We start from the raw sequence: 14318 nt of genomic DNA on the forward strand, positions 1-14318 counted from the left end.
CCTCCATTGTCAGTCCTCAGACACTTGATTTTCTTTCCAGAATAAGTTCAACCCCCGTTTTAAAATCTTTGAAGACTTGGAAAACATCTGATTTCTTCTTTATTGGTTACACTCAACATCTCCTAGAGAAATCATCAATGAACGAGACAAAGTATCTCGCTCCTTCTAGGGATACACCTGGTGCTTGCCAAACATCCGAATGAATCAGTTCCAATATGCTTTTGCTCCTGCCAGTAGAAGTGTCAAACTTTAACATGTGTTGTTTACTGGTAACACAGTGCTCACAAAAGGGTAGTGACACTTTGTAAGTCCCGGCAGCAGCTTCCGTTCTGAGAGAATTTTCAACTCTCGTTCTGACATATGCCCGAGCTTTCTATGCCATAACACTGTTAATTCTTCTCCTGAATCAATTGATGCAACAGCTAGTTCCGTCTCTTTGTGTGTTTCTCCCAAAAGTACATACAAATTTGCAGCAACTTTTTCCACCTTCATAACCACAAGCGCACCCTTTCACAATTTTCATGATCTCATTCTCGATACGGGTTTTACCCCCGTTGTCATCCAATTGCCCCAAGGACAAAAGATTATTTATCAGTCCTTTCACATGTCGTACTTCTTGTATGGTGCGAATGGTGTCATCAAATATTTTAATTTGATAGTACCGACCCCAACTATTTCCAAGGCATGATCGTTTCTTATTAATACAGATCCTCCTGAGACTGGTTCATAATGATCAAATCATTCTCTCCGAGACGTCATGTGTCACGTCGCTCCTGAATCCATAATCCACGTGTCACAAAATTTGTGTCTGCCTTCTGCAACTGTTGCCGCTTCGCTGAATAATATTTAACTACTGCCTGAAGTACTGGCCACATTTCCTTGAGAATTATTCTTGATACTCGTACACTCTTTCTTGAAGTGCCCTTTACCGCCACATTTAAAGCAGTAAATATTTTTCTTCATACTTCTCGACTTTGATCTACCCCGTCTTTGGCTCCCACTGGAGTCACGGTCCATAAATCTTTCTCTTATCATTGGTAAAGCCTATGCTTGCTTCGATGTTACCAACATATCTTCTTATTCTTGCGCCGGCTTTCTTCTCCGAGAACCGCAGTTAAAACATCGTCGAATTTTAGAGATCTCATAAGAACATTGTTGGTAATGTTGATGATAAGTTGATCATATGAATCTGGTAGACTTTGAAGTAAAAGCTCTGCACGTTCATTTTTCCCTATTTTATGCCCCATGGAAGAGAGTTAGGCAAATAGAGAATTTAATGTGTTGATATGGTCGGTCATCGACGAGGATTCCGCCATCCGAAGAGTATAAAGCATTCTCTTTAGGATAATCATGATGTGTAGCGACTTGACCTCGTACATCTTTGTCAGAGCATCCCAGATAACTTTTGTTGTTTTTATCTCAGAGATACTTGACAATACTTCGTCTGCTATAGCAAAGTGTAAATTGGCGACATTATTATCATTAATCTCATTCCACTTTCTATCATCCGTAATTTCCACCAGTATATCTCTAATAGCCGTCAAGCAATTCTTCTTTCTTAAAACTACTTGTATCTTTATTTTCACAGCATAAAAATTTTTCCGTTGAACTTTATTATCTCGTATCTGCCCGCCATTATGTATATAACAATTTAGTTGACTGAACAAAATAATCTCTTCTTAATATAAAATCTCAAAAAATCTTTTCTGGTGTAGAAGATCAGTCTAGGCTGCAACCACAGAGCATACTTAGAATTTTAAGAAATTTTAAACCAAGGCTCTGATACCACTTGTTGGTCCCACGTGCGGTAATTTGAGATAATAAATATGAAAATAAAGAATAAACTGGACACCGAGATTTACGTGGAAAACCCCTAAAAACTATTAGGGTAAAAAACTACGGACAAGATAAAAAGAATTCCACTATAATATTTTATGGTGTACAACTACTCACTGTGTTTCCAAAGAGAACACACACTCTTTTAATACAAGAGAACAAACACCTCACAAATATTATAGATCTAAGCACTCAAATGCTATATGGATTTGGATATATATTGTTTTTTTATATGTTTAATTTTGTATTTGATTATGTTTTGGGAATATTCTGTAGGATATGTATGTCATGTGAGCCACCTCTAAGTTCATGCGTGTCAAAGTGCTGCATGTGGGGAAGCATGTGAGCAACCTCTTATTTTCCTATGGTCAAAGTGTTGCATGAAGAGGTCCCATTGTGGATGTTGTTTTGTTTCGTCTATCATGTGAGTCACCTCTTGGTTCCTACAGGTCAAAGTGCTGCGTGTGAGGGGGAGCATGTGAGCCATCTCTTGTTTCCCAATGGTCAAAGTGTTGCATGATAGAAGTTCTGATCTAGATTATTTTATCGTGTTATTCTTGCATTTTATCATCCTATCTACATGTGTATTTATTGTTTATTATTGTGAAAGCTTTTGTCGTTACCCTTGAGATTGAATTAGTGGCTAGATGCAGGAGTGTACCGAATAATTTTAGTTTCAAATAATAATCTGGATGAGGAAGACGAATATGTAGAATATATAGAATAGATCATTGAGGATGATGATGACATGGAAGATGTTCCGTAGAGTTTGGAGAGTTGAATTCTTTTATTTGAGTTCTTTTGGAATTCGTGGATTATTCCTTTCAAATATTTTAGCTAGTCCTTTGCAAGACTAATTTATTTACTCATTGATCTGATTGAGAGATTGACTAATTGTTTTTTTTTAATAAATAAATTATGACTCTCTACAAACTTTAAGCATTTGTGTTAGTTATATGGGTTATCGGTACTTTAAATGAGACAAAATATTTACAAATATTGCACATGTTCAGATGTGAGAAACTTGGGCCTTACATTTGATGACATAAAAGATGGTTCATAGAGTTTGGAGAGTTAAATTCTTTCATTTGAGTTCTTTTAAGATTTGTGTTAGTTATATGTGTTATCGGTACTTTAAATGAGACAAAAAATTTACAAATATTGCACATGTTCAGATGTGAGAAACTTGGGCCTTACATTTGATGACATGGAAGATGTTCCATAGAGTTTGGAGAGTTAAATTCTTTCATTTAAGTTCTTTTAAGATTCATGGATTATTTCCCTTCAAATATTTTAGCTAGTCCTTTGGAAGACTAATTTATTTACTCATTGATCTGATTGAGAGATTGGCTTCTTGTTTCTTTTAAATAAATAAATTATTATCTCTACAAACTTTAGGCCTTTGTGTTAGTTATATCGGTTATCGGTACTTTAAATGAAAGAAAAAAAATTATAAATATTGCACATGTTCAGATGTGATAAACCTGGGCCTTACAGTCCTAGCATGATAAACAGGATTTTTTGCTAAGTGAATAGCACTCTAACAGTCACAGTGTAATGTGCTATCTTCAAGCTTCTGACCCGATTCTTCCAGAAATTATCTTAGCCATATCATCTCTTTACTAGCTTCTGTAACTGCAACGTACTCAGCTTCAGTAGTCGAAAGCGCAACTATCTTTTGCAATTTAGATACTCAGTTTATTGTCCTACCACCTAATGAGAACACATACTCAGTGGTATTTTTTTCTGCCATCAAGGTCACCTCCCATGTCGACATCGACAAAACCCTGTAACCCCAAATTTGACCTTCTGAAGCATAAAGATAAACTAGCAGTACCTTTCAAGTACCTTAGAATCAATTTAATTGCTTCCTAGTGTTGTTTTCCTGGATTGCTCATAAATCTGCTCACAACTCCCACTGCACGTGCTATGTTTGATCTAGTGCATACTATTGCATACATGAGGCTTCCGACAGCAGAAACATAAGAAACTTTGTTAATATAAACATGCTCCTGATCATGTTTCCGACGATGGTGATTGTGTTTTGATAATTTTAAAATGACTAGCCAAAAGAGTACTCACGGGTTTAGCTTCATCCATATTAAATCTGTTAATCACCAAAGATTTGTTTTGCATCACCCAAATCCTTCATAGAAATTATTTTGATAACTTTTTCTTGAGTTTATCGATCTCCTCCAGACAAGCTCCTGCTATCAACATATCATCTACATATAATAGTATAATGATATAAGAACCATCAAACTTCTTCACATAACAACATTGATCAGCTTGAACATAACAACAGTGATCAGCTTGACACTTCAAGAAACCATTATTACTCATGAATCCATCAAACTTCTTGTACCACTGTCTTGGAGCTTGTTGAGACCATACGAGCTCTTCTTAAGTTTGCACATCATTTTCTCTTTTCTCCATACTTCAAAGCCATGTGGTTGCTTCATATAAATTTCTTTGTCTAGGTCACCATGAAGAAATGTCGTATTCACATCTAACTGCTCCAGATGTAAATCTTCTTCTACCACTGATCCGAGTACAGTCCTGATAGTAGTTAACTTAACCACTGGAGAGAAAATCTCATTGTAATCGATGACTTCTTTTTGTTGAAAACCTTTTACAACAAGTCTTGACTTGTACCGCTTGCTACCATCATGTTCTTCTTTTAACTGGTACACCCACTTGTTATGTAATGTTTTTTTGTCTTGCGGAAGTTCTGTCAACTCTCACGCTGATTGGATGACAGTGAATCCATCTCATCTTCCATGGCTAACTCCCACTTGGTCGAATCATCATTTTGCATTGCCTCTTCATAGGTCTCTGGTTCACCATTATCTGTCAACAAAATATACTGAAGTGCAGTCTAATTGTTCTCAAAGATCTTCTGAGTTCATTCACCGGAGTTGTGGGTCATCATCTTGCAGTTGCTCCTTCATCTTCTTGGTCACTGCTTTTTGATTCATTCACAGGAATATCTGTCAATGGCACTTCATCAGTCTTCTTGACTTCAGGACATTCATCTCCAGCTCCAATGATTGACTTGTCCTTGTACAATACTTGCTCATTAAAGAATACATCTCTACTCCGAATGATCTTCCGATTTTGGTCATCCCAAAAACGATAACCAAACTCATTATCATCATAACCAATAAAGAAGCACTTCTTTGATTTTGGATCAAGCTTTGATATGCTAGTAGAGTCAATATGAACATAGGACAAACATCCAAACACTTTCAACAAATAATGGTTTACTTCTTTGCCGCTCCATACCTCTTCGGATATTATGCAGTCAAGCGGTATCGAAGATCCTCTGTTGATCAGATATGCTACAATGTTAACAACATCAGCCCATAATGATTTCGGCAATCCAGAATGCAGTCTCATGCTCCTAGCACGTTCATTCAGGGTCATGTTCATCCTTTCAGTTACATCATTCTGTTGAGATGTACCAAGGATGGTTTTCTCCATCTTGATCATGTTTTGTGCATAATATTTCTTGAAGTCATCATCTTCATATTCACCACCATTATTAGACCGTAAGCACTTCACCTTCAAGTTGGTCTCATTCTCAACCATGCTTTCCACCTTTTAAAGGTCTCATAAACATCACATTTATTTTTAAAAAAATAAACCCAAACTTTCCGGCTTGAATCATCGATAAATGTGACACAGTATCTTGAGCCTCCAAGCGATGTCGCAGGAGATGGTCTCCATACATCAGTATGAACCAGATTCAATTTTGCTGCTTTTGGTTCTCTACTTCCTTTTGAAAAGCTCACTTTTTCTACTTTCCAATACAACTTTCACATATCTTGTGTTCAACGGTCTTTAATTCCGATATCTTTCCGTTTGATACAAGCATCTTCATTTCCTTCTCACCAATATGCCCAACCCTACAATGCCATAGACTTAAATTAGCTCTAGAATCCATGGCTGCTAATGTATCTCTGCAACTGAAAGTAATATAAAGTGTTCCAGTTTTCTTTCCTCGTGCAACAATCATGGCTCCTTTGTTCATTTTCTAGTAACCATCACCAAAGGTCACATTATGACTTTTGTCATTGAGCTGTCCCACTGAGATCATATTTCGTGCCAATTTCGGTACATATCTAACTTTATTAATTTTCCAGATATATCTATTTGAAATCTTCATCCGGACATCAACCATACCAACTATTTCCAAAAGTTTTCCATCAGCCGGGAAAAATTTTCCGTTATCGTCAGTGATGTAATTATCAAATACATCACGATTACCAGTGGTATGAAACGAAACTCCTGAATCCATAACTCAAGAATCAACTGGGCTTTCCATTGATAGTAATAGAGCATCATGTACCTCCTCTGTAACAACATTTGTATTATTCTTTGTTGATTTGCAGTTTTTTTTTCAATTGACTAGTTTCACCACAATTCCAGCACTTCAAATTCTTTTTAAAGTTGTTTTTGTCTTTTCCTTTTCTTGACTTGGACCTATTGCGCCATCGGCTAGAACTCTTTTCGCCACTCCTGCCCTTCCTCTGTTCTCGAGATTTAGAGCAAATCTCAATGATGTTCCTTCACTCGAATATATCATGTTAAACTTCTTCAGCGAGAATTGATCTCTGACATCATTAAATTTTAGCTTTGTTTTTCTAACAGAATTGCTAACTGTTGCCTACATTGGTTCCCAAACATTTGGTAAAGACGCCAAAAGAATAATTGCACGAATTTCAGCATCAAAATTAATTTCAACCTATGTTAGCTGAGAAACAATCGTGTTGAAATCATTGATGTGTTTAGCCACCGAAGCACCTTTTCCCATTTCCAAGTTGAATAATTTTTTCATGAGATGTACTTTTTTGTTTGCTTATGACTTCTCGTACATGTCCGATAAAATAGACATCATCTCTTATGTGGTTTGTGCCTCCGCCACTTTCTTTGTCAGGGTCCATCATATCACACCTAACACCTGTCGGTTAAGGAGCTCAATCATCATCCTCCATCTTTTCCGGCTTTTTTTCCTGATAGAGGTTGATGCAGCTTCTTGCTATACAGATAATCTCTAATATGTAACAGCCAGAATGAAAAAAATGTTCCGTCGAACTTGTTGATTCCCGGTCCCGATCCATCATTTCTAATCATCGCTTCTCTAGCCTTAGCAAAAAATATAAAAAATCTTTTCTGATGTGGAAGATCAGACAAAGCTGCAACCACAGAGCATACTCAGAATTCTAAGAAATTTTACAACAAGGCATTGATACCAGTTTTTGGGTAATTATGAGGAAACGATGGTGATCATGATGATAATATAGTACCATAAAAACGAAATAAAATAATCAATAAGAACACAAAGATTTACGTGGTCACCAAATATAGGCTACGTCTACAGAGCTACTGCAAATCTTTATTATAGGGAGAAGATTACAAGTGTATACAAAACACTTGATATCTCACAATCCCGACCCCCGAGTATAACCGAGAAAATATTTTCTCTGACTCTCAGAAGAGAACCTCACAACACTTTTCTTTATCTTATTTAAGAAGCTTTGGAATTGTTTTGTTTTGTAAGATTTAAAAGGACGCATCTATTTATAGATACAAGTTCTCATAAACAATTAAATGCATATTTGCTTTTGCGGAAAAATTCACGCTTCACGCAGCAACATTTAAAAATCGTCACACTTTGATAAAGTTTTCAAATAATTGGCCCATTTCACCTAACAACAACTGCACACCTAAAACCCAAAACTTATCCACAATCAAACTTTTAAACAAAATTTTTCCAATATATGTGGACTAGTGAGCTAGCAAAGCTAAGGAACAAGGGTCGAGCCCATTCTCAAGTATCTCGGCTCCGACTAGCCATGAGATTGCTGCACCCGAGCAAGTGGTAGCTCACGGCGGCTCGGTGTCTTGGCTAAACGACTTGGCTCAACTCCTAGGAGTTAAGAAGTTTCCTGCCTTGAATTGCTCGGAGGATTCGGCCTCCATGCTTGCGGGAGAGCTTTAGTTCTTGAACGAGGAAATTTGATATCTTTGGTAATAATCAGCATGCTTAGTGTATCACTTTAAGGAGGAGTTTTCAGGTTTTATATGATGAAGTAAAAAGGGATGTAAATTAAGCATTTTTCCATGTTTCGATAATGTGACATTAAATAAATACCATCTTATTATTTAGCATTTCTGTGAAGTAAAACCTGAATAAATGAATGAATGGGCTAAAGCAAAATCTAGAAGTATAATTTATCAGTAAATTAAACGAAAAGCAATAATTTAAACAGTCTGATGCACCTCCTCAAAGAGGACATTTTAACTCCATGTGTCATTTTTTACAGAAGGCATTGCATGAGCTTCAATATGTACATTTTAACTTTCGACAGATTTTATTCACTCTAGTTTTACATGTGAGGATTTCTACATAGATGAGTTAGGTTCCATGCTCTCCGACGACCATTCGCTACCGCCAACGAATTTATTAATCTCATCCTGCCACTTCAAAATCTCCTTGCTGTACCTAAGAGCATTATCAACACTATCAGGCTCTAGTCCTGTCACCCTTGAAACAAACAGCTTTTTCCCGCTTAGAGAATTGAACAGCCTTTTGAACTTTGTGGCTATGTAATGGAAAGCCCGTTGAGGCAAAGACGGATTGTTGTTGCTGGTGGTGCTGTGTGGATGAAGACTGATAACGGGATTGAAATCTTGAAACCATTCACAGTTTCTCAGAGGAACCTGTTTCATCTTTTCCTCTAAGAGGTCGAATTTATTGAGAATGAGAAGAAAATTTTTGTCAGCATGTGTTGGGTGAGTGACAATGGCCTCAAAGTGGTTCTTGGTCGCCACCATCTTGTTTGTGCGAATGCCACTCATGTCTTCATAATATTCACCATAGTCTGTCAAGGAAACACAGTAGATTACAAGGTCGATGTCTTCAAACATATCTAACCATTTGCAGTTTTCCCCGAGGCTACTTGCATGAACTCGAATTAGTTGGTAGCTGCATGGATAAAAGATGAACAACAACACGGACATTTAGTTATTGGTGGAAGTTCTGTAGAATGGAGTGTTGGTTGTCAAATCAAAAACTAAAATTTAAATCTTTTAAACGCTATATACGTTCTGATCATGGTGTCACACAGCAAAACATGAGCTATTGATGTCCTCCTCTATAATCTCCCTCAAAATAATTGTTTTAACTTGAAATTGATAAAAAACGAACATACAATGCTGGTTTTAATATCAAGTGTAAGACCAAACTTCTAATGCTTTATCAGAAACCATGGATTTCAGTGATGTGCTGGTCAAATATCTTAAATTTACAACAAACCAGATGTCATGCCATATATGCAGGTCACACAGAATAGTAGCAAGGATATTTACTCTCAGACAAATTCCTTTTAAGGTAAGAACTAACAGTTCAAGATTAGAGAACTGGCCTCGTGGAGGGATCATTCTGATCTAATGTTTCCATGTACCCATCCTGAGACGACTTTGGAAATGAAAATTCCATAGACGCAACCCCATTCGAAGCAGTGATGCCTTCCGCAAGCAAGATATCCATTTCGGAAGGCTCGTAGTCAACTTGTGAATATTGCACAGCCTTATTTTGAAGGAAAAGAAAAAAGGTTCTTAAAAATTGAATGATGCAAGTAACACCACCTCATAGCAAAAGTTCTAGTAGTTAAATTTACCCGATCTATGAAATAATTAGCAACTGCGGGAAGCATATGAAGTTCATTTATTCGCCTATAAGTTGCTTGAAATGCTTTATCCTTCCACAACTCCGCAACTAGGGGAGAATACTCTCGAGTAGCAGCTGGGAATATAGCCTCCAAGTTGCCTGACATCATAACTTTGAGTAGCCAACTTGCAAATGCCTTCAGTTTCGGACTAAGTGAAAAAATGTTTTTTTCAACAACCTGGTCCGAGATCTCTGTCACAGTTAAATTATTATCAGTAACTGAAGCTAAAAATAACCATCACTGTTTAAAAACATTTAATTTATACCAACTGGAAACAAACATTTACCATTGATTCCAAAAAAAAAAAAAAAGCTAACGACAATGGTGCAAGTCATATATTTTAATAAATCATACAAAAACTCAGACACCGCATATCAATTAATGTGTCATACAAGCAGCCATAAAGGACAACAGAAACTATTATAGGCACGCAACAATTAAATTAAATAAATGAACAATTGCAATGCATGAATGGAGTATATTTTCACATACCCGAAGGACCAGGATCATTAATCTTGGTTTGGATTGAATATTCTTCTTCAAAAATTTCATTGCCCTCAAGCAGAATAGCTAAATAACGGTACAAGTTTCTCTGGATCACAAACTTCATATCTAGCTTCTCATCTTCTGAGAAATGCACTTTATACACAATTTTTGCCTGGAGAAACAAATAAGCAAGCATGCTCAATCATTTGGTGTTCATTATTGGTTGAAGATTAATGAACTGCACAGAATCCTAAACAAAATCAAGATTATCAGTAATGGTTTTTTCACCTCTCATAGAATGATAAAGTCTAAAGTCAAGAAACATATACATACTTGTATTAAACAATAAATTCTAAACTCAAGAAACAGATACATACTTGTTTGAATATGGTACTCGTTCCCGATTGATAACAACCAACAAGTAGAAGTTTATTCATCCGTATGGGTTCCAAGTTCTTCGAGTTCACTTTATCTGTTTCTTTATCTACACCACTACCACCAGGTTTTGAAGAATCTGAAGGAAATGGCAAAGAGAGAGCCGAACATATGATCTTAACTCTTTTCTGAAAGAGAAAATTTTGCAACATATTAATTAACATGTGTTAACACGGATCGGATGGAAGCTAAAATAAAGAAACAGAGAATTTATGACCAAACATTCCAGTGTACCTTCTCCCATAAATTTCCCACCATATTGTTCATGCCTTCGAGCTGACACAACCCATCTGGTGAAACCCAAAAGTGAGTGTTCACGTCACATCTAATTCCAGCAGCCTGCAAACATTCTAGAATCTTAGTTTCTTCATTATATTCAAGTTCACAAGTATATAAATAAGAATTTTAAACACAACCACCTTCAACATCCAGGTTTCTGCTTTGGTGACCTCCCGATTATTTATCAGCACATTTGTATTCCCGTTGCTAGCAGTTCTCCTAATTTGATAACCAACCTCCAGTTCAGCGCTGATAATCTGGCACGGTTGCTCTCCTTCCTTTTTGATAGAATTGAAACTTTAAATACTCACATTAAAAACAGGACATAAATATCACATTGTGTTTAAGAAGAATAAGATTAGAACTCACCTTTCCCCAGAATCCAGACACTCTGTCATACCAATATTTTCCTGGTATAAGATTCTTTGGAGGATTCAGGCAGTTTTGTAACAGAACCAACTCTTCGGTACATAGAGGCTTTTCATTTACACAAATAAGATGTGGTGGAAGCTGATTCGCCTCACATGATATCTCAGAACTCATAATTTGCTTAATAGCATCATTTGTTAGAATGCTTTTTAGCATTCTTGAGCATTTCCCTAGTGAATTGCGTTTTGACTCGTCTATACGATAACCGATACAAGATATGCATTTTCTTCCCTCTGGCATAGATCCCATTGCTCTAAGCACACACTTGCTACAATACTTTGAGCCACAAACAATGCAAACCTCTTTCTCTGCGAAACGGTTCCTTTTATGACAACGGTGACACAACCCTTTCAACCCATCATCTGATATCACTGGCTTCTCTGGGAACTTCACATATTCGTCATAATCGCTCTCTTCAGACACGACATCACTAGATGGCAAATCACGAAAAGTAACTACCGCAGTCCTATTCAATTGGCCAGAGGCTTCACCCACACAATCTTCCTCGCCTTCACAAGATTCAAGTTCTGATGAAAGTTCTTGTGACCTCGATGTCAATCTCCTTGAATCAGGAGCGGCAGGGCCCAAACAATTCTCATGTGATATACCGGCCCAACAATCATCATATAAGTCTTCAACATCAGACTCTCCCGAAAATATATTTGAATCATCGTGACCATCCAAAAATCCTGTAGTACCCGAAGTACTCGTGCTAGGATCTCTATTCAACACATTGGGTGTGGTTGGACTAACAGCTAATGCACCTTCTCTACAAGAACCATCCTTCGATTTTCTCCTATAAACTTCATCGGAACTAAAGATTTCACTAGTAACTAACACCGAGCCATCGGATTCAATAACTTCAAGGCCCGATTTCAACTCATGTGATAGTTTCTTCCCACTTTTAACAATTGGTTGAATTACTGGTAAGGACAAATTACTAAATATCACAGCCCTATCAGCCATTGAAGCAGTCGGAATATGATGAATATCGACTGGAATTACGTGGGGAATTTCATGGCTGATTGGAGGGCCACTGTACTCCATGGCAAAGGAGTATTCCGCAGTATACTCATCATCATGATCCTCACTTTTTGTTGATGAACCAGGAAAAATTCTCCTTAAAACACTCGTCATAATCTTAACTAAACTTATCCCAAATCTTCAAAACTGTTTATTCCTTGTATTCTTAACCTCAAATCAAGAGAAACAAATCATGGGTTCCAACATCTGAACCATTTAAAGAAACCCCTTTTTATGTATTTACTAAAAGTGGGTACAAAGAACGAATAAAAACGAAATATTTACCACTAAAATCACTTTCCATGAAATGGATAGCTGAAAACAAAATCTCGACTGCTTTTGTTAAGATGGTTTTTGCAGTTCTTGCAATACGGTTGGTGTGATAAAAAGATGGAGACTTTTGACACTTCGGGGTTCACCGTTGAAGGCTTGAACGACCAGTTCTTTGATCAAATTTTCAAAGACCCACAATCCAACGCGCATGCGAGAAATTTGACAGAAAGTAGTGGGAAAGAGGCGACATCTGGTCGTAGCTGGTTTTAATATTTAAATAATTCAAATATCATTTTATAAAAGACCTGGAAATTACAACCAATAATTATCAAGTCTTGAGTTGACTTTGTAATCTGCGAATTGCCCCTCTTTCCATCGATTTGGATTCTCAAATTTTTTAAAAATTTTAAATTTTTGTCATACACGTAAAACCAAGCAATCCATGAGAAAGTATAAGTTAGAAATAAGATCAAAGACTTCTTAATCGATTAGTCCAACTGTCAAAAGGTAATATAAGTCAAAGAATGAAAGCATCACTGAACATGAAGTTTATGACAAAAACTTATGTGAGATGATATCACGGATCGTATTTTATGAGACGAATCTTTTACTTGGGTTATCCATGAAAAAATATTACTTTTTATACTAAGAATATTACTTTTTATTGTGAATATCGGTAAGATTGACTCGTCTCAGGGATAAAGATTCGTGAGACCGTTTCATAAGAGAACTACTCGAAGTTTATAAGGTAAATGAATCGAGTCAGTTCAAAATTATCGAATTCGAGTTGAGTTGAATTAAAATTTTTTTGTTTTGTACGGTTGTTACGAGCTAATCTTGAGCTTTAGTTATATATTAATATATATAATTATATATCAAATAAATATTTTTCGAATGCTTATTTAAATTAAATGAACATGAAAATCTATGATTAGTGATTTAAATTTGGTTTTTAAAACTTCAAGTTAAATAAATATATATATTTTATAACCAAAAATGGTTCAAATCCTATTTTTAAAACTTCGAGTTATGGTTAATAACCATATACGTTTTATAATAAAAAATGGTTTAAAATTTATTTTTTAAAAACTTCAAGTTAAATTACTATATAAATATGTCGTTATCATTTATATTTATCTATTGAGTAGGTCTCTTGTGATACGATCTCATGAATTTTTACTTGTGAGACGGGTCAACGCTACTGATATTCATAAAAAAAAGTAATACTCTTAGCATAAAAAGTAATAATTTTTCATGGATGAGCCAAATAAGAGATCTGTCTCACAAAATACGACCCGTGAGACCGTCTCACACAGGTTTTTGTCTTATCGATAATACTCATCCATACATTATTAATTATTTAATGTTTGATTTGCATATGGTTTCAATCTATAAATTTAGCTTAAATATTTGTTGACGTTGGTGTTTTATTGTATTTAAAATAAGAGTAGGTTTCTTATGAGACGATCTCACGAATCTTTATCTGTGAGACGGGTCAATCCTACCGATATTCACAATAAAAAGTAATACTTCTAGCATAAAAAGTAATATTTTTTCATGGATGATCCAAATAAAAGATCCGTCTCACAAATACGATCCGTGAGACCGTCTCAAACAAGCTTTTGCCTTAAAATAATTGTGAGGTCATTACGATGTAAATAATTTTAGTTCTTTATTTTTTGTAATAATAATAATAATGTATTGTGATCTCGTCGACTTATTAAGATGGACATAATCATATAATGTTGCTCTAATATTTGTTAATTTGATTGATTTATATATGATTAATGTATGTTTTTAATTTTTTAAACTTCAAATTAA

General features: G+C 35.8%; 1 protein-coding gene across 1 annotated transcript; it reads right to left on the reverse strand.

The window, feature by feature from the left end:
- Positions 1-8049: 8049 nt before the first annotated feature.
- Positions 8050-12748, reverse strand: LOC142526497 (extra-large guanine nucleotide-binding protein 1-like). Its single transcript, XM_075630942.1, has 8 exons — positions 11142-12748; positions 10913-11050; positions 10728-10832; positions 10436-10621; positions 10065-10230; positions 9522-9763; positions 9267-9430; positions 8050-8827 (listed from the first exon to the last, which is right to left on the reverse strand). Exons 1-8 carry the CDS (start codon positions 12336-12338, stop codon positions 8245-8247), a joined length of 2781 nt encoding a protein of 926 aa, XP_075487057.1. The 5' UTR covers positions 12339-12748; the 3' UTR covers positions 8050-8244.
- Between the last annotated feature and the right edge of the window lie 1570 nt (positions 12749-14318).

This window comes from Primulina tabacum, chromosome 15 (genome assembly GCF_025594145.1).
Source record: "Primulina tabacum isolate GXHZ01 chromosome 15, ASM2559414v2, whole genome shotgun sequence".
Classification (NCBI taxonomy): domain Eukaryota; kingdom Viridiplantae; phylum Streptophyta; class Magnoliopsida; order Lamiales; family Gesneriaceae; genus Primulina; species Primulina tabacum.